General features: G+C 35.9%; 1 protein-coding gene across 1 annotated transcript in view; it reads right to left on the minus strand.

The window, feature by feature from the left end:
- The window catches only part of ASAP1 (ArfGAP with SH3 domain, ankyrin repeat and PH domain 1), a 155,895-nt gene that overhangs the window by 50,592 nt on the left and 78,132 nt on the right, over positions 1-27,171 (minus strand). Inside the window, exons 5-11 of the mRNA XM_082499527.1 lie at positions 18,981-19,126; positions 12,453-12,527; positions 12,029-12,078; positions 9,671-9,800; positions 8,818-8,903; positions 7,346-7,421; positions 6,142-6,228 (exon numbers count right to left, since the gene is read on the minus strand). Coding sequence (XP_082355653.1) covers positions 6,142-6,228; positions 7,346-7,421; positions 8,818-8,903; positions 9,671-9,800; positions 12,029-12,078; positions 12,453-12,527; positions 18,981-19,126 — 650 coding nt within the window. The remainder of the gene's footprint in view (positions 1-6,141; positions 6,229-7,345; positions 7,422-8,817; positions 8,904-9,670; positions 9,801-12,028; positions 12,079-12,452; positions 12,528-18,980; positions 19,127-27,171) is intronic.

A 27,171-nucleotide genomic window follows, 5' to 3' on the forward strand; every position in this document is an offset into this window, starting at 1 on the left:
AAAGAGTAAAATCCAAGACAAAAACTCAAAAAGAAAAAAATGTAATATAGCATGCATATGTAGAGAAACGTATATATAAACAAAACCAAATACTAATAATCACTATTTTTTAAAACCAATAAAAAATATGTATTTAATTGATGAGTTTTAGTGAATGAAGATAACTGAAATAACTTTTGGCCTGATCTAGTGAAACAATTAAGTGAAATGAATTAACTTTTTATAAGCACATCAGAAAATAAAAAAATCCCCAAAAGTTCATTAAAACATTGACTTACTCTCCTAGACTTCGATCACGAAAGGCAAAAGCAACAGAGGAAAGAGAAAGCAAATAATTTAAAACAAGAATTATTATTTTATTTAAAAAACATGTTCCTTGAACATAATTTTATAGCCCCCATATCTAGTAAAACAATTTTTCCCCCTTCTAACACCATCACTAAAAAGAAGGCAAGAATTACTTTTTTTAGGCACACTGGTGCTTTTTCTCATTAAGTAACAAAACATCATAACAAAATTCTGTGCAATCTTGCATATATGACATTGGCCTCAGAAAAGCAACTAAGATGACTACAGAATCAAATTTTTTTAAATGTCTTCCAGTCTATATTGCATTTAAATTGTCTGAAATGATAGCTATATTGCATCCTCCACCAAACTGGAGCGAGTCCTGAACTTCCACTGAAAGAGATCAGGCCCAAAGTTAACTTTTAATATTTGCAAGTCTATATATAGAAGGTATAATTAAGGACACGCTGATACAGCTTTAAATGTAGCTATGAAACAATTATCTGCAAAACATCTGAGAAAAACCCACAACAAAAAAACCCAAAAAACAAAAAACAAAGGGAAGCTCAATTACTCCCTTGGCAATAACCTTTTCTCTTCCAAAGTACAATTTTTTAAAATTACCACAACCAATATATATCGACGATTACTCCCTCCCATTGTATTCAGGGTCTTTACAACTCTTTTCCATTTTGTATCAAATTTGTCATAGGAGTTTAGAGAGAATTACTTTGGTAAAACCGGCAGTTGTGGTTAGAAGCAGCATGAAGGCTGCTATGTGCAAGTGTTTACAGCATCGCAGTAAGCAGCTGATCTGGTACAAGTGAATTTTGAACCCCCACTAGAATTAGGGTTCTATTTGCATTAGCACAGGAAAGAACATAATGAGATAGGACTCCTGTTCCAAAGAGCAAATCAGATGGAGATTTGGGGGAAAAAAAAAAAAAAAAATCAAAATGTAAAGAAATCGTTAACAAAACAGATACAAAACATGATTCTAAAAGACTAGCTATATTCAACATAAAGCTGTTAAGTTACATTTGTACCAATAATTAATACACAGAAATAGGGAATAGAAGCCTGTATTAAAGGCCTGGTTTCCTTTAAAATTTAAGCTTCTTAATACATAAACACTTTTCAACTTATAAAATAAATATGTTACACAGTTAAAATTACACTAGTATGCCTTAAAATATTTTTCCCCAAAGCTTTAAACCACACTGTATTCATGAAATCAGATAATTCTTGCACAAATTAACAGGCAAGAGGAGACATTGCATGTAACAGAGCCAGAGTAAATTGTACGTCCCGTAGCAAAGCTACGGCACTAGCACTTCTGCGCAACCCAAGATTCAAATATCGTCAAGATGTGCTTTTCCAAGAACCAGGTAATTGCAAAGATTACTGTAATAGTTATTTCATCGATGAAAGGACAGGTATGTCAGGAAAACGTGTAAGAGCATTACAGATGTCCATAAAGCTAAATAAAGACCTCGAGTGCATGCAACAGCAAAACAAGAGTTGCATTATGAGACCTTGAAAGCATTAAGGGAAAAGCTTAGCTCGTTTAGTAAATTAGTAGTTTTCTCCTAAATGAAAATATGGGTGCTGAAGAGTAATTTTTCCATACATACTGTTTTAAATTCAGAAAGATCCCAAATGCTGTAATAGATTTAACAGCCACACAGGAATCTCTTTTGTCATCTGTGACAGCAAGTCAGTCTGAGATGGGTAGGAAGTCTCACTTATCTAATGGCAACACCAAAGAGCTTAGAGGTGTAAGACCTTACAATATGGACAGGAATCACTAGTTTTAACTTCCTTCACTCGCACAAAGGGTCAAAGAAACTTAAAACTACACACAACCAGGGCCTCGATTTTATTATTTCAAACTGTTTCCCTGCCAAAGTTATTTTTCGTAAGAGTATTTCTGCATTTTTACAAATCCACCAGAGAAATTCCCACTCATTTCATATTCAATATTTCCATTAATCCATAAATTTTCCAACAGCGAGATTATAATGCGCTAATACAAGGAGGAGAATGTATTCTTAATCACAACCAACCAGGCCATCTGTCCCAGTAAGAAAGTCCAGCTTTAAATACTTGAAGATTTGGATATACACAATGATGGGGAGCTGACTGATGAAACTCAGGCCATGTGTTTGCAAGTTTCATTGTCACTTAATTAATGAGTAACGAATGCTGGCACTCTATTTCAGGATTAAAACACTGAATACTTAAATAACAGAGACATTGTTTTATCAAGCACATCAATATCTGCCAGCATCATTATGCTCTGACTCATGTAATGTAGCAGAATCACGAGCAAAAGTCCTCATGTTGATTTTGAAAGAAATACTTGAGCATCAATGTGATCAAATGCTTATTTTATCCAAAACAGTGGATTCCTTCATTAGATCTCTCTCCCATAATTTGTCTGAATATCTGAGAATCACAATATTGTTCCTTTTTTCTTTTAAGACACAATTTATATTCTCTTCAAGTCAAACACTTTATTTTTATATTTATCATATAACTTTTCATATAGATATCATACATACGCACACACTTTTTTCAAGAGTCCTAGGATTTTTCTACAGTATAATTAAAGTTAGAAAAGTTGCGTAGTCTATTTTGCTGATGCCTGTGAAGCTTCTTTATTACTATATGCATCTAAGTTTCAGAATCCAATTTGTTTAATTTTTATATTTTAAATGAGGTTACTTTCCACTGAAACTGAATATACTTTTTACTATTCATCCAGGGAACATGTAACCAAAAACTAAACACTATACTTCATTTGGTTATTCTACCTCATAATACTCTTTGAGCACCTTTTGAAACTTGACTTGTACTATATGTACAATACATGGCACCGAAGAAGAACAACGTGTTTGTCCTACTTTATTTCCAAGATCTGGCTGAATACCAAGTAGTTTGAATTTAACAACATAGGCAGCAGCCAGGACAAAAGGAAGTATTTTCTTTTGCTTCCCAGATAATCAGCTTGTGGAAAAAAAAAAAAAAAAAAGAAAAAAAGGTACCTGAGGAGAGAGCAAGAGAGCAGGTCTTGTTCCTCTGTGTTGGGAATCGATCCGTAAACACTTTAGAATGACAGACAGCTCTTGAAATCTAATATTCTCTGTTCAACTTTTGGGGGTGAGGATGGAGAACGAGCATGAGTGACCCTCAGAGTGATGTAGACACTAGGGAGACTACAGATGTAATGCATGCATGGGAAGCTCTGCAAGTACTATGGAAGAGGTCTAGTAGGTCCATGTGCACTTTGGAAATGGAAGGAAAAAAAATACCAAACAGAGCACTGGGAAAGATCGTAGACCATGAGTTAAGGGAAAACTGAGTACTACAAAGAGATGGCAATAAACTGGGATCTATTCAAAGGTGCTCTGTAATGCTCCTGTCACCTGTGACATCAAAGAAATTCTAAAAAACATGTATGGTGCGCTGTAAGGTTGTGTTGTCCTTTAGAACGATGGGATTAAAGATGCAGGGAGAGGAAAAGCCTTCTGGCCAAGGTTTATCTGCTATACAAAACCACCACTACACTGTAAGGAATGACTCATCAATCATTCCTTATTAACTGTGATTCCACCTGAAATAATGTACTAACTTTAAGCCATTCATCTGCATGCAATAGCCATAATTACAGTGTGCTCCCTACAAAATTACACAAGAGCCCATAAAAATACTTACTTGCCCCAGGTACCAAAATCCTATTTTTGAAGAAGTTCCAGAAGAATTCCAGGAAAGCAAAGATCAGTAAGCTTCACACCACATAAGGAACATTAATGAAAACTACTTCTAAGAGTACATTTAGTATTATAAATACTGGAAAATACTCAGGGCAGCTTTTGTACAGAAAGTTTACAGCTCAAAATTCTCCTGGAATTCTCTGAAGGAATCAGTAGTAGACATGTGAGAAATCAGACTGATACAGTCTACCGGGACTTTCAATGGGCACTTAGTGTTCCTTGTGGAAGGGAAAAGAATTACATTGCTACAGGATAAGAGGAAAAGCCCTCAAATGAGATAACAAGATAAAAGCGAAAACAAACAAATGAGTTTCACAGAAAGCTGTGCCAGCACATGCGGTGTCTAACAGTAAAACAATCTGGAAAAGGGTAAATGGTAAATGTCAAAGTTTGCTAGATGGTATTAAGTTATTCAGGGTACTCAAGAAAGGCTGAGTGAAGAATTTCTCTAGGACCTCACGATAGTGAGTAACTTGACGGTAAATGATAGGTGAAGATTGGCATAAACAAATGCAAAGTGAGGCAGAGGGAAAAAATAAGATATTGTGAGTTGACTATTAACATTCAGAAATAGGAAGATATGGTTATAGCTTTACAGCCGATTAAAAGTTTCACAGCTCCTTTCACAGCTCACTAAGCGCTTGTCAAAAAACAAGTCAATGTTAGGAAGTTTTATGAAAAAATAAAAAAAGATCAGAAATGATCTAGTCATGCTACTGTAAAATCACAAGCACTCCCATCTTGAGTAGGGCACACAGATCTAAAAGTTCAAAACAAAAGAAAAGGAAAAAGATTTTACCACACAACACGTAGCAATGGTGGGAAAGACACAGCTGTTAACAGCAGCTGATAGTTTACAGTGCTTCAAAAAGCAACTGCACAAATTCAAAGCAAGGAAATCCATAGGGTGGCAGAGAAACTGCAATGACAGTCAAACTACTAATGGGAGGGTATTCTGGGGAAGTATCACTGTCTTTTGCTCTGCGTTTTATTCTACACATCCATCATCGATAGTTGTTGGAAATTTGGCTAACTCGGTACATCTGGTTGTAAATTATATTCTTATATTTGATATTAGCAATACTGCCCAATCATATATGTGGATGATCATATACATGCAGCAGAATGGCATCTGTCTAATGTTTATTATTATTAATTCATATTAATAATAAACATTTAATAAGATGAGTAGGCATACAGCAAATACTACTGTTTTATCTACCTAAGAAAAAAAGTGAACAGATTGCAAGTGACCTTTTCCTACAGGAAAGCCGTCCCCTCCTGCCCACCCCCCCAACCCTCCAATTCACCACAGGAATTAACCACAGTATTTCTGACTCTCAGGCACTACGATTTGGAAAAAGTCACAATACTGTCTCATGTGAAAGCTGTGATATATACTACATCCTATTTCCAAGCTCCAGGAGTATTCCAGAACATCTGCAATGGGCATTGCATGTTGCCCCTTCACTGCTGATACCAGTGCAATTGACGATGTATTTTTCTTTTTAACTGCCCCGTCTCAGCCACTGCTATCTGGTTAACATAGAAATTTTCTTCCTTACAATATAGTATTAGCAAAAAGAGTTCGGGAAAGAGAATATCACCACAAAATCCATGTGATTTAGCAAATGAATAATAATAACAGAAACCATATGTAAAGCCAAGCCGCCAGTTCTTATTCTCGATCACCTAGGTCAGGAAAATCCTGAACACAATCTGGCTGGAAGATGGCAGGACATAAGAAGTGTGCATCGCATCCCTTTGTATTTTTTCCTGAACACTCATTACCACTGTCAAGGAGAGGATACTGGGCTAGATGAAGCATTTATCTGATCCATTACAACTGTTCTTACAATGCATTAAAGTAGTACACTAAAAAAACCAAAAAATTAATCTAAAACTATTGTTTGTTGATATGTGGGTTGAACATTCTAAGTATTAGTTTTGTCATAATGTTCAAAGTCCGACTCCTCTGAATCAATTAACTCCACAAATTGAGCCTCAATGAACCAATTTCTGAATACAGAATTCATAAATTCACATTAGCTCTAAGAATAACGTCTAAATTATTTACCTCCTTCTGATCAAGCTGCAGAGAAGATTTTATCAAATCACGAAGAGCAGTAAGTTGTTTCTTTTCTTCATCTTGTGTCTGCTTTATCTACAAAAAGAGATTGCCATTATATGCTTTCTGGATGCAACTTTAATTTTAAATTTTCATGCATTCCAATATACCATTTTAGGTGTCCTTAACAACTAGCTCAACTACTCTGCATTTCTGTAATATCTGAGTTTATTTTCATGGACTAATCCATTCTTACGTATTCACCTTCTTGGGTTATGCTTTCAACCTCATTTACTGCAATTACTTTTTAAGAAACCAGACTTTCTACCTTTTCTTAGGGTGAAAGAACAATTAGCAGAACACAAGAGCCTCAAAGTAGTGAGATGCAGCGTATTATAAAGACCATGAGCCAAGACCATACCCATCACCACAAGAGGCCTTTGATACTGCCTGTGTAATTCCCTTCCATGTAATTACATATGTGACCTGAGTCTGTGATTTCACAGAATCACAGAATTTTCAGAGTTGGAAGGGGCCTCTAGAGATCATCTAGTCCAACTCCCCTTCTATGCATGTATTACTTGAAAAGCAAGTTAAAATGAATGTACAACTCAGCATGCTCTGTTCTGTTATGCTTTAATGGTTCACTATACCTAATGCAACCAAATTTGTCTCTGAAATATTAATTGAATAACACCAATAAGCTTGACAGATGACCTAAGGAATGAAAATACAGTTTAATTTAGCCACAAACTACAAAAGCAAATGGGATTATTGTAATTCTGATTATAGAATACAAAAGCACTTGGGTGACAAGTGAGGTGTGATTCCACATTATTACTTGCTTTCAATGAACAACACAATTAATTTAAAAATTGTGGCTTGGTTTTGAAAAATGAAAGTTGCAGCTAAAATTGGCGCTAATAATGTAATCTGATTCAAAGATTAATACTTTAAATTACTTTTGTTTTTAATGCAACATTAAATTAGGATTAGAATGAGAGCTACTTTTCCTAATAACTCTAAAAACAGAATACAAAATTTAAGACAGTCAAGATGTTTTTTCCTCAGTCTACCTATATTTAAAGTTTCAGAGAATACACTTTTCATTTTTAAGATACAAATGAAATATACACCCTAGTAGTCATATCTAAAATGTATTCATATAAACAAAATATTTCCATTTTTAGACATTACTTATAAGTAAACTTACATTATATAAGTCAGCAGCCAACTTTTCAATGTATTGTTTAAGTTTATCAGCTGTTTTCAAGCCATCTTGGAAAAAACTAGAATGAAAAATACCTGTGATTTATCAGGAATACACATAATTCATAATACAAAGTAGATTGTCTTGTGGAGAAAAAAAGCAAAACCAATAAAACATATCCTACTCCTCCCATGTTCAGAAACAAACAAAAAAACCCTAAACCCACCCCACAGTAGTTTTAAAGCACAGTATCTTTCAACAGTGGAGATATACCATTGTGACTTTAACAAATATCAAATTAGAGAGATTATAGCTTAAAATCATGGACTGGTTTAGGTTGGAAGGAACCTTTAAGATTGTCTAGTTCCAACCCCCCTGCCATAGGCAGGGACATCTCCCACTAGACCAGGTTGCTCAAAGCCCCATCCAACCTGTCCTTGAACACCTCCACAGATGGAGCTTCCACAACTTCTCTGGGCAATTTGTTCCAGTGCCTCACCACCCTCAGAGTGAAAAATTTCTTTCTAATCTCTCATCTGCCCTATTCCAGTTTGAAGCCCTTCCCCCTCATCCTATCACTACATGCCCTTGTAAAAAGGCCCTCTCCAGGGATTTCAGATACTGGAAGGCTGCTATAAGGTCTCCCTGGAGTCTTCTCTTCTCCAGGCTGAACAGTGCCAACTCTCTCAGTCTGTCTTCCTAGGAGAGGTGCTCCAGACCTCGGATCATCTTGGTGGCTCTCCTCTGGACAAGCTCCAGCAGGTCCATGTCCTTCTTATGTTGGAGACTCCAGAGCTGGATGCAGTACTCCAGGTGGGGTCTCACGAGAGTGGAGTAGAGGGGCAGAATCACCTCCTTTGACCTGCTGGCCACACTTCTTCTGATGCAGCCCAAGACTTGGTTGGCCTTCTGGGCTGCGAGTGCACATTGCCAGGTCATGTTGAGCTTAGCTTATTTTATCGCTGTTAGTCAACATGTTTCCCCTTCGTAATTTCTAAAATCTTTTTCCTGTATTCAACTTAAGTAAAGTTCCTGTAGTTTGCCTCTGTGGTTCTACTGATGCCAAGGCCATATCTTGTCATCAGACCAGTTTTACCTCAACAAATTTAAAAGAAATTACTGGTTTTCACAATAGTTTTAAAATTTACATAAAACCCTAAACCCTATTACATAGAATAAACAAGGTATTTCTATAATTACATTCTAGATTTTAGGAACTAAAATTAATTTTCTATACCACATGCAGGGTTTTCCATGGGCCTCTTTCTCCATCACTCCTCTGCCCCACTCACTCGCTTTCATACTCTCTACTGAAAGACTACAGCCTAATAGGATGAAGTTGGAGCCACCTGCCAGATTACAATTATGATAAAAATTCCCCAATGTATCCAAAACAAATGCAAAACAAAGGGACACACTTTACACTTATGTAAAAAAAGACAATAATAACTAAAGCTTAAAAGCACTGCACTTACTTGCATTGTGCATGATAATACTTAATAAGGTTCTGCAGAAGGTCCACACCTTTTTTTGTCTTGATTTCATTAACCTTAATAAGATACTGTATAGACATTAAAAAAACATGGTGATAATCATGCCTCACAACCTTCAACTGTTTTCAATCAATAAAACATCATTTGCTCAATGAATTAATTATCTCTGTATTTAACCTGGGTGCTGACTTACAAGCCACCAGTCCACCACAGCTAAGCAAAATATAAAACACAGAACAGTGTATTTGGCCATTCCTAAAAAATTCAAACACTCCAAAACGTTAAAAAAAAAAAATCAGGAAAAATTTTAATCTTTTACAATTGTCTGAAGATGTCCCTTTTTAAATGCTACTGCAGTAATTACTGAAATATTCTAAAAATATAAATACCATGCAATTTAAAGTAATCACCACTAAAATGAAATAAAGGGAACTACTAATATAAAAAGCAGTTTTATGGAGCTAATGTATCACTATCATTTATCACTTTATTAGAAATTTTAGAAGGTTTCACAAAGTATGTGGAAGAAAGATATCAAAAATACTTCCCGAACAGCTCAACCATAAACTTAAAAAAAATAAGATATTTCCATCGTGTATTTTCAACCCGAGAACCTTACATACTAATCTAAAAACAAAGAAAAGGAATAAAACAAAAGGAAGCCAAGTTTTGCAGAGTTGCTAAAATAATTATCTTTGTATTGCTGTACTATGTGACATGGAAATAGTTTCTACCACAATTAAATGACGAAGTAGATTTCATCCCCTTTAAGTAAGGCCCACAAGGTACTTTTAAATTGTGGTATCATAATTAAAAGACAAAACTTGTTTCTTACTTCACACATCTGTAGCTGAAATAGCCGCCTTTCCTTCTCCATTTCCTCTGCTATCTCAGCTCCTGTTATTTCAGTTCTGATCATCCCATGCTGTTTTGCGTGTTCTCTTTTTTCCTTTTCAATTTTTGTGCTGAAATTTTAATTAGAAAACATTTTAGATAATTTCTTCTACTATCCTGTGATCTAGTATTATTTAGGAAAAAAAAATAAATCAAAGAAATACTAAAGTCGTTCCTAAGATGAGTTCCTCTATGACACCAAATCTTATGTATCTTTTTTTTTTCCTCTATAAGCAATGGAGTTATGAAGCTGCCCTTCCTTCCTTTCACCCTTTAACTCTTTTCTTTAGTTTGAGTGCTACTTGGGGAAAAAATAAAAAAAAAATCTCATTCTTTCTATATGATGTGCTCCATAACCTTCAACTCTATATACTGCAGTATAAAGCATACATATAAGAAACTACTGATTTGGCAGAACAATGGCAGAATATCTTAATCAAATATGCTTCATGCTTATAAGGCAGAAATTAAAAAAAAAATATGGCAGGATATGAAGTTTGCCACCTATGCTAAATGACATGACTTCCAGTCATCACATTTTCAGAGAAAGCCAACACTGAAATTCTGAAATAGAGAAATGCAAATATGGAACTAAGAGGCTGCCCGGAGACTTTAATTAGAGGTTTCCAGTCTGGCTGTCCTTACGTATCTGCTCTGCAGAATAACTGGATGCTCCATTTGTAAGCAAACTTAGATTTCCAACACAGGAGAAAAGTCTAAGCAATTTTCTCTCTTTTTTTTTTTTTTTTTAAAAAGTAATCTTTCCTCTCTAGCAGCCTTTTTGAAAAAAACAAGATTGAATCTGTACTTCTTTAAAACAGGTGACAAAGCACTGTGTGGTTATTAGACTGGTACTCCTTGCAAGGAAAACACCAAATAATTAAAAAGGATTACTTTATTTGGTTTTGAACTCGGCTTTTCTCCAGCTAAGAAAATATAGTAAAACATAAACATAAACACAATAAAACATAATGTTTACATGTAGAACAAAGCACTTTTCAGCACTGTGCCTCTAAACTGGACTTGATATTTGGTCTTGAACAAATTCTGGGAAATGAGGTTCTCGGAGAAATCTAAGGGACATCTCCCTCTTGGTCTTAATAAGCCCAAGTAAAATTTGCTCACAGGAGGGGGGCAGGGAAGAGTAACAAGACAACAGGCATCCTTCTGTAAATTTGCCATATTCAGAACAGAATCCCACAGATGATTCCATATATTGAGTCTGTACAAGATACCTCTGTCTCTTAAGTTCCGTTTAATGGCATTTCATATAAATAGACTGGCAAAGATATCCCCGATTTCACATACAGCAATTTGAGGGGAAGAACGGATTTTTTTTTTTAAACCAATTTGCTGCCTATAGAAAATTGTTCAATATATTTTTCAAAATATGCATTAAGAACTAAATAACTAAAAAGTAACAAAACCCAAATCTGCTTGTACATCTGAATGCTCTACTGACTATGATACTGTGATTCTGGGACAAGAATCTTTGTGCCTTGGATTAGTAATAATCTCATTTCTGCTTCAGTTGTTCACAAGGATTTTACACTGTAGTGAATTTTGAAGGAAAAAGTTACTATATGCAGGTAAGAAAATTATGATAAGTGTTTCAGCAGTCGTTAGTGGCCTGATTTTTCTTTCATTGCATTTTTTCCCCTCCTGGTTAGACATAAATGAAGCAAAGCTAATAATAGGATTAAAGAGGGGAATAAATGAAAGGGAAATAAATGAATTAACTCTTGAGAGCTCTTGAATTCTGATAAAGCAGCCGCCCATCACTTCCTTGAGAGTGTTCTGAACCATTCCACTTATGATACTACTTGTTTCCAAACTTCTGTTTTTATAAATCATTCTTTCCCCACAGAAGACAGCTATTATAGCAAGAAAGTATTTTTAATACCATAGATATTTTAGAAGTCACATCAACTGTACTAATATTCTTGCCTTGCAAAAACATACAGTTTTGCAATACACAACATATAAATCTTGTAATTTTTACTATCAATAGATTTTATGTATATGGTTCTAAGAATGTCTAAATGCCATCTGAAATCTCCACAATTCACTTTAAGATGTTCAGTATCTAAGCATTACCTTCCTTACACTAAAGAAACATTGGGCAGATGCATTTAACTACTTCACAGAGAATATAAAAATATTTTATTTCTTTTAGTGCAGAAGAGAGTTCCACAGAAGAGTTTCCCTGCTCATATTTTAATTTACATCTACAGATACAGGACAGTTTGGGACCAGGAGTGGAAATTAAAAAAAAAAAAAAAAGGAGAAAAATACTTACAATTTGGTTTCATAATCCTTCCAGGCTTTGTCAAAAGGCTTTTTGAGGTCCTTAGGAAAGAGAAAATTCGCTTAGAACATTTTTAAAACTTTGTTTTTACAGTTAAGACATCAGATTATAAATAGCAACAAAAAATACTATTTTCTTTTAAGACTTTTCAGACAGCAGCATTCTTCAACAGAAAAAATACTACTTTTGAATCTTGTAAAGTATTCCTTTCCTGTGCACCTTAAGACAGGAATTTAGACTGAAATTCTAAAGAAGCATCACAGTCATGCCAATTTTGAATTTGTTCTTTAGACCACATACAGAATATTAGTGGATGTCAACATAAGAAATAAATCTTATGGGTGCACGAAAAAGTCACATGACAGCTGAACTTCAAAACATTTCTCTAAATAAAAAGCTAATTTTCAACACTTACCCCTTTAACACCTTTCAAGTCTCCTTTTAAGAGAGAATCCAAAGTGAAAATAACATTGTGGCTTAAACCCTGGAGCTAAGAAGAAAAACATTATACGGTTATCATTGAAAAAGATTTATTATGATCTTATCAAACTACTGCCAACAAGTCTTTGAACTTCATTAATGAAGTTGCAATCAACTCAAAATTTCTAGATTAATAGCAAATTCAAGTCTGGGAAGAATTAATAAACGCTCACTTGGATCAGACACAGAAGCGTTATAATTAATCTTTACTTATAATATGGTGATATAAACCCAGAATTTTAAAAATAGCATAAGCAAAGTTCTGAAAGCACCTCAAGGTAACCTTCAGTTTCTTGAAGCAAACATTTGAATATTGCGTAGTTATTTAGGAAGCAAATTAGATTTGGAACAAATGTTTCTTATAGCCTCCCTAGCAAGAAGCAAAGACCTGCTGTGCTACAGGCAGGTAACAAACAAGGCACATGTTCATTCAGCCATGAACAAAAGGAGCGAAGAGAGACACCAGCTCTTTGATTGTTCCCAACTATTCGGGAAGACTGTTCCTTTCCTTGTCCAGCATGGAAATCTGACATCTGCTTAAACTCTAGAGAGTTTAAATTTCACCCTGTTAAGTTCATGCCTGGTTGATTACATATATGTGGAAATGTTCCGTTCGTCTTTCCCAGTCCGAGGGTAGAAAAAAATCTACTGCTGTGATCCTATCTGAACACGCATGGTGCGTACAGTTCCTGAAGAGTCATGACCACAGGAAAAAGATGTATTCCAGTCTGTTGCCTCTCCTACTCCCTTCGTTTCTCCCCCAAAACATTCCATGAATTCTTCATTTCCTTGTTAAGGAAGGATAGGGAGAGAGATGGGAAGGCTGCAAGACAGCAAATCTTCTGTTTGCAAACCAAAGCAGTAGAGAAGTGTTACATTAGCGGTTTTAATCTGCCATATATAGAAGAGGGGAGCTGGGCCATATAAGGTCTTCTGAGCATATTTTCGTCCACAAAACTAATTTAAGAGATTTTTGTGAAGTAAATGATCCATACAGATGAGAATATCAAAATGATCACTGAAGCTGATTCTCCACATACAGTGTTCCATTCACAAACCCCTTATATATTCAGAAGACGTATGAAAAATTAAATACTACATTTTTCTAAAGTGACACTTGGCAACTTTGCATACATGCATATAAAAAAAGAATTCAAAGAAATCTCACTCTTCTAACATGGTTTATTTCTTTCATAGGAGTAAAATAAAGTTGTGATGAAGCAAGGCATGACCTGCCTGCATTCGCTGCTGTTTGAAGAGCCAGGGTCTCTTACCAATTTACAAGCAGCTTTTCGTACCAGGTCATTCTTTACATTATCCACTATATATAAAATAGCGTATTTTCCTTCATTAGATTCACTATCAGTTTTTAACAGAAAAGAGGAAAAAAAAAAAACAAAACACAGATTTGCTTCATTCTCCCAATATCCTGGGCAGAAAAGATTCCTGTAAAGTGCCCTACAAATCACAGTTCTCGAACTTGATGTGCATTATCCTCTGGAAAGCACTGTGGTCTTGGCATGGCAGAGGGGAAGGTGGATCTTTTGAACACAGGTAATTATACAGCTACCTAATTATCATCTGATTGCTTGTCAGCCACCCTGAAGTTTTGTTATTTTCAGACAGCATGCAGATATCATAACTGGTAATTATTCTTACTATGAGATGGATTCAAATTCAGAAAACATGACACACGCTTGTATAATCGTGTTCAAGATATCTTGACAACTGTTTCATGTGCCAGTATTTTATACTTTAAATTCACAAAATCTTATATTCAAAATGTATTCAAAGCAAGATGAAGGACAGCCACTAGAACACCTTGAGCTGCAGCCTCAACAATAACATGAACACAGAGCAAAGGTTCTTCACAGCTTAAAAGGTCAAGATCTGAGAAGGGATTTTCTCCTTAATTGCAACAACACAATTAATGCTCAAATATTTTTTTTTATGAAACAAAAAAGCAACATGATCACTTTCAGTGATTAAAACCCCAAAAGACCTTTTTTCTTTACCTGGCTTCACTAAAGGAGTTTATAGTGGATAGTCTAAGCTTTGATTCTATTCAAAGAGCTAGGTTCTGGTTTTCCGTCATCTTAGCTTCAACATTTGCACATGACACCCTCTTCCCCAATATTATTTCATAACAGAAATAAAAGGAGACAGGGAATTTTGTAGAAGATTATACCTTTCTGCAATTTGTCATCTGTTGGCTTTTTGTCTCAATACATCACAACTAACAACTCTGTAGCAGTATCAAGGAGACAAGTATTGAAGAAGGAAAAGAACGATGACTATTAAGCCATTAAGTGATTAAGATACTACCTACTTTATCAATACACAGATTAAAGAAAAGGTATTATTGTTTTCATTCTCAACCACTTTAATCAGTTTCCACTTAACACTCTGAATTGAAGTTCATATCTCAAAAGTGAATTTTGAGAAAAAATATTCAGAAGATTTTAATCCCAATCTAGTTCATAAAACAGAAAGAACACAAATTTCTGCAATATGGATGGATATGGCAGACTTAAAGTAGTTATCAGTGCAGGCATGAACAGCAGTACACTACTGTAGCTCTTTTCATTTTTCCAAGTGTATCTGTTAAGGATAACCAATTCAAGCCATTAATACTTGGCTTGAAATTACTGAACAGTAGCCAGCTAGTGTGTCAGCTAGGAAAAAAAACCCCTAAATAACAGCATATGACTCCAATATAGTAAGATTTTGGAATCATTTATTAAGTAGTTGAAGACTTGATAAAACAGTGGACCAAATGAATTGGAAACATGTCTGATAACAAAGCAAAACAGTCACATATCTAGAGCAAAATAAAGGAAAAAGCCCTTAACAGATGGAAATACATATGATAATTTGGGGAGGAGGGATAATTTGCCCGCAAAGATTAGCTGAGGACATTTACAGGAAAGAGAGGCAGGAAAAAAACAAGCTTTAAACATTTGGAAAAAGCTAAGCATTACGCAAAACACACAACTAATCTGCAAGTGCTCCAAATGTTCTTCCGAAACCTCATCTAGATCAATTTAAAGATACCAACACACTCGGTTTCACATACATAGGTCCTCAAGCATGAATTACTGCATAAAGAATGAAACCTGGGACAGGAAAGGAGGTAGAAGTCTTAAAAAGCAGACAAACTGATTCTGGTGGGACACTCAGACATTGCTGAAAATGTAGACCAATGTTGACCATGGCCAATCACAATGTAATTTCCTTTACAAAATGTTACAGAAGTGATCATTGTTTGTCAATAAAAAAACCCCAAGACTCAGAAATAAAGCGTATAAATATCACGTTATAAGTTTCAGGTGTTACATTTAGTGATAACATCAAAAATTTATAGCAAAATTTGCATAGCAACTTGTTTTTGTTAAACTGATTAATGGATATATTTTTATTCTTAACCTTGTGCGCAGAACAATCATTTCAAAATCCTAGTTTCCAAGACTTGTATATGTAATGCAAGTTGTTGGCTTTACTTCACAGCAAGTGATCATAACAATTAAGTGGCTAGCACTCTCGAAGTGATCACTCTGTAATTCCTTCACACAGAAGAAAATAAATTATTCTGTACCCTCCTTCTCATGAAACATACATAATATCACAATTCACTGGAAAATATTCAATGAATCATAATTCAGGTTCAAAAGATTTAATAAAAATCAATCCAAATTTCTGAAGTATTTTTATTGCCTACTGTGTAGCTCTATTCCTTATTCCTCTTCCTGTCTTTAAAGACCATTCATTCTTTTATTGTATATCTATTAAATAAGACAGCAATAATCTGCTGTATGTAAAAAAAAAAAAGCCTATTAGCTTGCTATTCATCTTAATACCTACTGCCATTTTTTCCACTTAATTTTATTAACATAAGCCTCAGCACTTACTGTGGGGCTTTATCAGTGCCGTTATACAGTTCTCCTCTCAACTGCTTTTTCACTGGACCTCAGTGATATTTGATATTACAAAAATATTTCTTTCAGTGTAATTTTATTAATCAGAACAATATTTAAGAACAACAGTGGATTAACAAAGCAGAATTATCTATCTTGGAGAGAAGAAAGGTGAAAAGTAAGTTTTTTTTTTAAATGCTGAGACATTTGTAAAATAAGATCATTGTCTATTTGATGCTGCTGAATGAAGTAAATTAGGGAACAACTTATTTTAAATCCTGTCAACAAAAATTTAGACAGATAATACTTCATAGTCTAGCTGAAAGACTATAATGTTGTTTTGAATGAGTGTGGCTTCTTAAATAAAAATAGCCTTTTCCTCTCGATCAGCACTACTTTAAGTAAATAAATAAGCCCCCACTTCTTGTTTGCCAGTTGAAAGAAGTTAAAAATTTCTGTGGAAGCCCTGCAAGGAATGATGAGGTCCAGAAAGCTTCCAACAAACTTGAGTGCTAGTCCCAGACTGTCCTCAAACTGCACTTTAACACACATTTGAAAATACTTATTTTTAATTGTGTCTTAAATCAAGATTAAAGGAGGCCAAAATAATTCAGAATGACAAAAGTCTTTACAGAGGAAAGCAGGTCCCGCGCACATCTGCTGGTCTTTAAAACTGCCAACATTGAAACAAAGGATGATCCAGGTAATAGGCCAGCTCTTAATAGGCAAAGCTCTTAAAGAAAGCAAGCTTCCTTAGGGTAAGTGTGGTCATATTAAGCGGGTGACAAAGAAGAGGCAGAAGGCAGAAATAAGCCCAAGCATGACAGGTCAGAAGTGACAGTCCGTTTTCAGTGTTGTTAGGGCCTGTGCAGTCTGAGATGTTTGTAAGTGAATCTCAGAGGAGTGCACAGTCAGGTGAGAATGTCTGCTGACACTAAGCTATTTTGGGTAGTAAAGCAAAAGCTAGGTATAAAGAGTTGCATAAGAACCTTGGAAAATTAGCGCTGAGAGAGTGAAATTAAAGAGTGAAGTCTATGCTGAAAAATGTAGAGTGATGCATAAGGAGAAAAAACTGCATATAAAAATCACACATAATAAAATAACGATCACCAAGAAAAACGTCTCAAGGAAAAAATAACTTGAAGGTACAACACAGAATTGAAAACATCAAGCCCAATGCTCAGTAATCATAAAGCAATCAGCCTCTTCAGAAAAGGGAATAAGAGATAGAACCATCTTCACGTTTGTCCCCCTCCATTTCCAAAAGTACTAAGATACAGAAAGGGCAAACAAGAACAATTCAAGCAATGGAATAACTAAGACTCAGCTAGGAAAGTAATAGAGAAAGGGAAAGAAAGAATGATAGCTATCTGTTAGTTCCTGGGAAAAATCGGGAAATTCTTATATTTCTTGTAAGATATAAGAATCAGGGAACAATAAATGGAAGGATCGAGTTCAGAGACAGCAGTTCATTTTAGTGCTCTGGAGGAATCCACCACATTCTGTGCCAAGCATAGCACACATTTAAGAAATCCTTAGACAAATTCACAGAAGTAATACCTAACAAGGACTACAAAACAAAAGATACTGCCTCCAGCTCCAATGTTGTGGAGCTGAAGACTGTTTTCATGACCACAGTACAGAAGTTATCCCCATATGTCTTGTCTTCTCTCGTTTCTTCCCTAAAGATTCACTCTTGGGTGACCAGCAAAGCCAGAAGCCAGGGTGCTGGCTACATGGACCTTTGATGTGACCTTAAGCAGCAGTGCTCACGTTAGGGACTCTAGGAAAGAAACCCTGTAATATTGCTTATACTTTGCACACCAAAAAACTTGGAGAGAAGCCCAACTGTAAGAAAAACATAAAATTGAAGCTACCACTTTCTGAATACAACAGCTATCAAAATCATGAAACATTATTTCACAAGAAATGTGGCTTCATTACTTTCAGCAGTCAAAGATATTTGCTATAACTGCAGTTTTATTATCCAGCTTTCAGAAGTAAAAGGCCTAAGATGAACTTTAGATGAGACAACCTTTAGAATTCCTTCATAAGCCTAATATTTCAGCAATGGATGCTTTATATAACACGGGGGAATGGACTATTAACACCACTGAGCATGCTCCCCACATCATTATTTTTCTTCAAAAAAAAAAAAAGTTTCTCTTTTTGAGGTAAGACAAAACAGCCGTAACTAATGATACTGGATTTTTAACTTGAAAGACGTCAAGTTAGGGAACGATGTAAAAATTAATGCCCATAGGAAGAGATATATAACATTGTCAATCACGAGCGAATGATGCCTCAAGTGATGTCTGCACATTTATATTTTTCTTCTTAACTGTCAACTAACAATCAAACACAGTGAGTGTGTAATGACACCCTATAGAGATAATCTCTGCAAAAATTATTGTGTTGGTTTTTGAAAAAAAAACAAAACAAAACAAAACTGAAAGAGTCTCTAAAATTATCATCAGTAACTAGGATCATGACATTGTTGTATTGTATTTTATTTTGGGAAAAAATTAAAAAAGTTTGGAACTCCTCACCAGGTTCTTCAGCAGCGTTGATAATTCTTTAGTAAGCGTGGAAAACTTTACAAAAGCTGTGCCAAGATCTGGATTATCCCGACTTAAAAAGTTACTTCCAAATTTATCTAGTACTTGTGCATAGTTTTCTTCATTTTGAACATGATCTGCAAAGAAAAATTAAAAGTCAGAAAGTTTTCTGTAGACAGTAAATTATTATTTTAAGCTTATGTACTGCAATATAGTGACAAACCAACTGAAAAACAGTACTTTCAAAAAAGCTGTAAGTTAATGCATTTACTGAAAATTAGAATAATTTTAATATAAAAAAACTATTTAGCAATAGAGATATATATATACTTCTTTTAAACCAGTAACTTGAATTTGTAATACATCAATGAAAAAAGCTCTGTAGTTATTAATAAAGTAATAAAATCAATAAAAGATCAATCAATGTAAGTACATGTGCTCATTTTGGAAACAACATTGGAATTTATAATTGTCTACTGTAATACACACTTTTTTTATTGCGATGTAGGACACTTTTGCAGAACAAATAAAGTCAATAGTATCAGACAGAAAACTAAGGAGACCAAGTCTGAATCTGACTGCAAATTTAGAAGAAGAAACATGTCTTACAGACAAAGAATCCCTTTTCACCTGCTTTGTAAAACTGAGTTACCCTCCAGAATGGAATGTATATTAGTATATATCCAAACATTTGTTTTAGCATAATATAGAGAGGTCAGAACAGAGAAGATGAGACTGAAGCCAGTGCAAGCGAGCAAAGTCTTTAACTCAAGGATGAAGGATATTCTGAATTACAGAACACTGTCAGAACTGGTTTTCCTGCTTCTATAACTTTCCTTTTTGGCATCTGGCTTTTTTTTTTTTTTTTTTTATTATTACTCCCATTTTAGCATCTTTAAACAGAAAATTTGCCACTACAGCCCTTTGGGACACACTTTATCACCTCTACCTCTCTTAGGGGAATACTGTTGTTATTAATTAAATGAACATTTCACTGTAATGAGTTTTAATGAGTTTCCTAGTCTTACGATGTTGTTTTGTTTGTTGGGGTTTTTTTGTTTTGGTTTTTCTTTTTTTTGGTTTTTTGTTTTTTGGTTTGTTTGGTTTTCTTTTGTTTGTTTGTTTTTTCTGTAAGCCACAAACACAAAACCACGGAGCTATTCCAGCTAGAACAAGTTCTGTGCAATGAAAGGGGGGAAAGAGAGAATAGTTGTCAATAGGTATCATGTTTTTCACAAACGTTTTCTGTTCTTCAAGTTGTCATATTGCCTGAGAGCATTTCAATTACAAGGGGGGGGGGGGGGGGGGCAGGAAGAAAACTGAAAAGAAAGAAACAAAACCACCCAAAATGACATACGTTTCAAACAAGGTTTGAGGATAATGTACCACAGTGCATAAATCTACTTTTACATTAACTAAGAGCTGATGAAGAGTTAAGGAATAACACTTCTAAGGTTCTATGGGTACTCAAAACAAGGGTGCGCTAAAGCTTCAACCAAAAAAATGAAAAACTACTAGAAGACACAAAAAGAGTCACACTGCTTATTTACCAAAAACAAACTCCAACCCACACATCAGACAAGTTACATTCTAAAATCAGACATTAACACTGAGGTTTTCAAAATGCCAACTACTCAAACATATATTAATATGGAGTTGTAACTCAAACAGTATGTTTTTAATAGCAGTAATACTGTTTCAAAAGCATACTGTTTGAATCAAATAGCTTAACATTAAAACCAAGGAAACCACTATCTACTAATAAAATATGCATTTTGTTTTGATGTAAAAGCTGTTGCATAAATATACATAAATGACTTTATCTAAGACAGTGCTTTGGCTTATGCAGTCCTAAGCTAATAAAGCTCAGACTTATCCTACTGCTCTGAAGGAAACGGAAGGATAATGGAACAAGTTCGGAAAGAAATCTGCTAGATCATGGAAGCTCTGTCTTTGTCAGTGAAGCTCTGCTAACCCCACCATATTTCCTAGCATTTTGATTTTAAGTGCTCTGTTGTTTTATAGAGCATTTCAAAAATAGTTTTGTAAAGAGACTGAAAGAGTACTGAAGAAGAGAGTTTCCTTTATCAGTGGAAAGGCAAAAGAAATTCCCGGTCAGAAAAAGGAAGCAGGAAACGGATCATTGTCCTAGAACAATATATAGGAAATTCTCAAGAACCCCAGGTCGCAAATCACCTAAATCTAGACATAAGGCTTTGATTATGATGTAAAAGGAATACTTATGTAATTACTACACATACGCACACAAAATTAAAGTACTGTGTAAGAATAATAAATTTGCAATTTTTACATATCAACACAAGTCTTGTAAAAGGAGAAGAAATATTTTCTGTTGAAGAGGTAAGGGAGTTCCCTACTTGACCTTAAAGGCACATAGATGAAAAATTAAATCTGCAACGTAGTCTATGCTAAAATGCAACATATAAAACCCGACATGCTTAGAACGAACAAGAAGCTTTAATCTCCATGTAGGTGCATCATGCAAAACACAGAAATGACTTCCCAGCATCCTAATAAAATTTCCTTTGCATAAAGAAAACTATAATGTGCATGACTTGATGTTTACTTCCTTAGATACAAGTACTGTAGGAAGGACTTCAATAACCCTAGAGAGCGAGATATGAACTCTGACAGCAGTACATACAAATGATAATGTTTGCCTTCTGGAACTGGCTCTTGTCTTCTCAATATCGTAAACACAGCTGAGTACTGTGATGAAAATAGAAGAGCTTCCCCAGACAGATACCCTCTTCCTTCAGCAGCTCCCCAAGAGGTGCCAGAATCACGGACAACTGAGGATGTGCTCTGCACCCACTGACGAAGGCAGCTCCCTTCAAAGGGGCCACGGGCAGGGAAAGGGGCCTCACTAACCATCCCCTCCCCGATGGGATCTGGCGTGGTGGCCAGTACCCAAGCCCATGTTGAGGACCTCACTACAGAACGGCAGTATAGAGCAACATACTGGACTGGACACAGCAGTGGTATTTTCCAAGCTGAAAGATATGCATCTTCTCTTCTCCACAATTCACACCTTCAACTCAGAGAAACACTACTCAGTGCAGAAGTTACCTTTGTTTTGAGAAAACCCTGGTAGGGCCCAGTGCGCAGCGATGTTGTGGCATCCCTTACTGGTGTGCTATAACATGCATATTGAGGATCATGTATTAAGAGGAAATAATACAAACATGTCTGAAGATGCAGATCCAAGCAACTGAGGAAGGACAGACAGCCACAGCAGCTTACAGCAGCTTTTTGCTACTCCCCAGAAGCAGAGAGACGCTTACTCTGAGCCGCCAGCACTGCAGAGGCTCAGCCTTAAGGACTCCCAAGGATGAATCCCACCTTGTTCTGCTGCCCCGGGCAGTCACCTGAAGTTGTCTGTGCCTAAAGTTTACCACCTTGTGGTAAACTCTTCCCAGGACAAAGACAGAAGACTTAGATTCCCAAGGCATACAAAGAATTTGTACTCTCTCATTGAAACCCACAACGTTCGTGAAGTACTATGTTTCTTTCCCATTCAAAAGTTACCAGAATTTTAGTGTATGCTTCTGAAATCAGTGAAATTCACATCTACTTGTGCATATTAAGTAAGGAAACAGAGAAACAAATACTGTGAAGAGAGGTTAAAGAACGGCCTTTATATACACTGAAGCTAGAAAACACACCACTAAAATTAAAGCCTTACGTTTCCTTTGTCTAAAAGAGTTTTATTCAAATGTATTACCCTGCAAACACTGAAGAATAACAAATAAAAAAGTGTTAAATAGTTTATAGAAGAAAAATGCACAAACACAATGCTTTCATGTCACTGATAATATTTAAATTGTGCCCAAAGAAACCTGAACAATGTCTAAATTACTGAGAATTACTTCTGCATAACTGTTTAAGTCCAAAAAAACCCCAAAACCCAACCCATTCACATTCAGAATCCCGATCAACTTGAAACTATTTTTATAGTGCCCTTATAGAACAGCTTTGTTCCATGGGTAGCCAGAGGAAAAATAACCAAGGTCAGAGGGAAGCTGCATTTATGAATGGAAAAACATACACATGAAAAAAGACTCAGAAAGACTTTAGAACCAGCAAGAAAGCTGGCAAGGTTAAAAAGGATGGCAAAAGAAGTTATTTTAAATAAGAAAGCATCCTTTCTCATTTCATCCTTCACAAAGCTGAAATCTAATGAAAAAAATAATAAAAAAGAAAAAAATTGAGTACCATATTCTTATATGGACTTGATAACAATAATGCCTTCTGGGCTGAGATTGCTAAAGCGAGAAGTCATAAAAGCCTCTTTCATAGATGTCCAGAGCAAGGAGCATCTCAGCAAGTCTGCAAGGTTCTCCAGATCATCACAGTCTAAAAGCACTGAGGGGTAAACCAGCCCAGAAAGGTAAATGATGGATTTTTTTGCATCTGTGTTCATCGCTGATGTGCTTGAAGAAGTTCTTGTGGAATAATTTTTTTTTAAACTCTGCTTCAGAAGATTTATACCAAATCTAAGTGCTAACAGTAGAATTCATAAAAGCTGACAAAATGAGCAATGGCATGCCACTTAGACCCACATACAGAAGAATAAAATAAGCAAACTATAAATAAGGGGCTTTGCTTTGCAACTATATAACAGCCTCAATATAACAGGAAGAATAAGAAGCAAATATAATAGCTATTTTTAATAAGAGCTCCAGAGAGAACTGAGAATTCAAGTATGCACCGGTAGAGCAGTAATGCTTATATATTCCTCAGGCAATTTGTAGAAAATACAGCGCAGGACAGAATTGGTGGACATGTGGATAAATACAAAAACCTAAACAAGAAACACAGGTTTAATAAAAAGAAATTTTTACTTCACTCCCCCAAGGGATCAACAAGCATGTGGGGAGAGGAAATCCACTTTAAAAGATCTGGTTGGATTTCTGAGAAGGTCTGTCCCTCACCAAAACCACTAAAAGGAACTAAGCAAGTTAAGAGGGATTAGTCTCACACAGAGGAAAGACAGGTAAAAAAGATGTGGTGGGAGAAAGGAAACTCTCAGAGGGAGGTCACTAGTGAAGTCACGTATGAAACAGTGATCAGGCCCACATCATTTAAAAACATATAGAATCATAGAATAGTTTAGGTTGGAAGAGACCTTTAAGATCATCAAGTCCAACCATCAACCCAACAGTGCCAAAACCACCACTAAACCATGTCCCTAACCACCACATCAGCCCATCTTTTAAATACCTTCAGGGACGGTGACTCCAACACTTCCCTGGGCAGCCTGTTCCAATGTTTGACAACTCTTTCTGTGAAGAAATTTTTCCTAATACCAATCTAAACCTCCCCTGATGCAACTAGAAGCTATTTCCTCTTCTCCTATATATTTATGTATTAAATTATGTATTATATAAATTAGTTATGAAATAAGATTCATTGTGATAAACTCTGTTCTTCCTATCCATACAATACTATAAATTATTCAGGGCAACAGAAACAAAAGCTGACTCCTAAGGTGAGATTAATCTGCCCAAACACAGACTTCTACAACAAAAAGTTAGCCGTATTGGAGCTTGGGGTCTACCCTTCCTCTTACATTCAGGATAGGAAAAGTTACAGCTCAGCTCATCCTCATGTAAATGCAGAGGAAGTCAGATGTATCTCGCACTAAAAGTCTCTACATACATCCATAATTCTGCACAGTCTATGGCAAGAGGCTCCCATCTGGGTAACTCCTTGAATGGCCAATGCATCAGAGTGCGTGTGAGGCAGCATAACACACGAGGGAAAACACTCCTAACTTTAAGAATTTATTGTTTAACCAGACATTATAAAGAAAGGTTTTGGAGTTATATCACCTCCCCATTCAGTACCGAGCAAAACAAAGCTGAACATCAGAAATCATTAAGAAAGAAACAGAGCATGCGGTAGAGCAACATAAAAACATTACCACAGTGTACTTAAACCCTTAAATTTTTTGTGCAGTTGCTGTCCTTGTTGCCCAAAATTCACTCCTTCCCTTTTTAAAAAAAAGTCTATGCTGTCATTTTGGAGAGAGTGAGTAAGGGCGATTAAATGTATGTGACAGCTTCTGTAAGAAAAAAAAAACTAAAAACACATTTCCCCCCAAACCCCTTCTGGGTACTGAGTTCAGATGAGGGATATTGTGGAAACAACTTGATCCAGAAGTCTATTACAATAAATAGAATGAATGATACCAAATCAAGTTTGGATTCATCCACCAAAAAGTCCTCCAACACTACTCTACCAAGCCTTGGGACTTCAAAGCCCCCTACAGACCCTCGTGCCCCAGAACATGCATAAGTCCCTCAGTTTCACATCAAACGAGTCATTCTGGGAGGCTTGAGGCTAATCCTCTGGGACATGGACAGGACCAGACTCCTCAGAGGAGCTGAGGCCTGACAAGCATGCTTGGGACAACTTCACAGGGGAGCAAGGGTACATTTAATTAGATAAATGCAAGACTACAAATAATAGATTTATATGAATTTAAATTCCTTAGCCAAAATAAATTGTGAAAGTCCATTAAACAGTGTCAAGCATCACGATATCAGTCCCGACTCAGGTAATTCCTGGCCTTCATATCATTGTGAGCTGAGAAAGTGTCAAAAAAATGTAAAAATTTTAAAAATCACTCCATCTTTGCACCATTTTTCTACTCCTCAAACACCTGCTGTTGATCACTGAAGGAGATCACATGAACTGCGGTCCAGCTCAGTATCTTTGGCCTTGCATAGATTTTATGTTTTTATTTCTCTATTTTGTAAACTCTCTTGACTGTATTTGGGAGTTATACCAGGGAACTAATGAAAACAGAGCTATTAAAAATCTACAACAAAACTAATTGTGCAATCTACTGCTGTGTTACAATTCAATCCAAATGTTATGGGAAACCTAGTCAGAACAGATTGTCCATTAAGTTTAAGAACCATTCATGTAAGATGGGTTCCTAGTTACAGATGCAATCTATCATGCCAGAAATAAACAGCAAGCCAGATAAGACAAAACAGGGACTTTTTACAAGGGCACGTAGTGATAGGACGAGGGGTAAGGGCTTCAAACTGGAAGAGGGCAGATTTAGATTAGATATCAGGAAGAAGTTTTTCACTCTGAGGGTGGTGAGGCACTGGAACAGGTTGCCCAGGGAAGCTGTGGAGGCCCTGTCACTGGAGGTGTTCAAGGCCAGGTTGGATGGGGCTTTGAGTAACCTGGTGTCCCTGCCCATGGCAGGGGGGTTGGAACCAGATGATCTGTAAGGTCCCTTTCAACTCTAATCATTCTATGATTCTGTAAGGGGAAAGCGGTGAGAAAGAGGTATCAATCTGTACATCTCACTGGATTTCATAAACAGTACTTTCCCAAACAGTACTGTCAGATGGGGAAAAAGGGATGGGACCTTTCTAAGATTTCCACATTTCTGTGTTGGTACGTTTTCATTTCCACAGCAGTAGATCTAAATCTGACAAATGGGTGAGGGATGTGCACAAAAACCAAAAAGTGTTTGGGTGACATTTAAGTTCCCTTCATAACAGCAGAGTCCCTTGCAGTTCAGAATTCAGCAATGAAGAGGAACAAACCAACACGCCAGCGGGCCAGGGCTTTCTGAAGAACTGTATTTGAGACATTGCATTGTGCGAATGTCACTGTTCAAATGTTACTTCAGACAAAAAACAAAAACAAAACAAAAACACACCAATACAACCGAAAAAATCCTAGCTATGACTTTTGGTAGAGTATGAATTGGATTACTGAACTGCAGAGAGGATTTCTATTGCCCCTGAATAACCATTTCTCACCAGTCCAGCTAAAGTTCTCAAAGGATATTATGAAGCAGGGGAGTTTTAAAAAACATTTCCTACTCTAGGAGTCTAGATACAGTCTCACCTTCTAGCAAACAATTAAATTTGTAAAACAAAATACTGATTTTGAGTTCCCAAAATGTAGTCAGAGGCTTTCTTCTGAAATACAAAAATTGTCACCTAACTCCTGCTTGAACTGATAAATGACAACACATTTTACAGCTGGTTTTAGTACATTTTATGTGAAGTTAAACGTCAAGAAAATCTACTTTCATCACTGTAGCATGAGAAAATAGCTGGTTTAGCAATTCTCTTTGTACAAGCAGAGATTAAGTTTTAAATCAATCACTTTATTTTTATATTTA

The sequence above is a fragment of the Vanellus vanellus genome (assembly GCF_965231255.1).
Source record: "Vanellus vanellus genome assembly, chromosome: 2".
In the NCBI taxonomy this organism is placed as follows: domain Eukaryota; kingdom Metazoa; phylum Chordata; class Aves; order Charadriiformes; family Charadriidae; genus Vanellus; species Vanellus vanellus.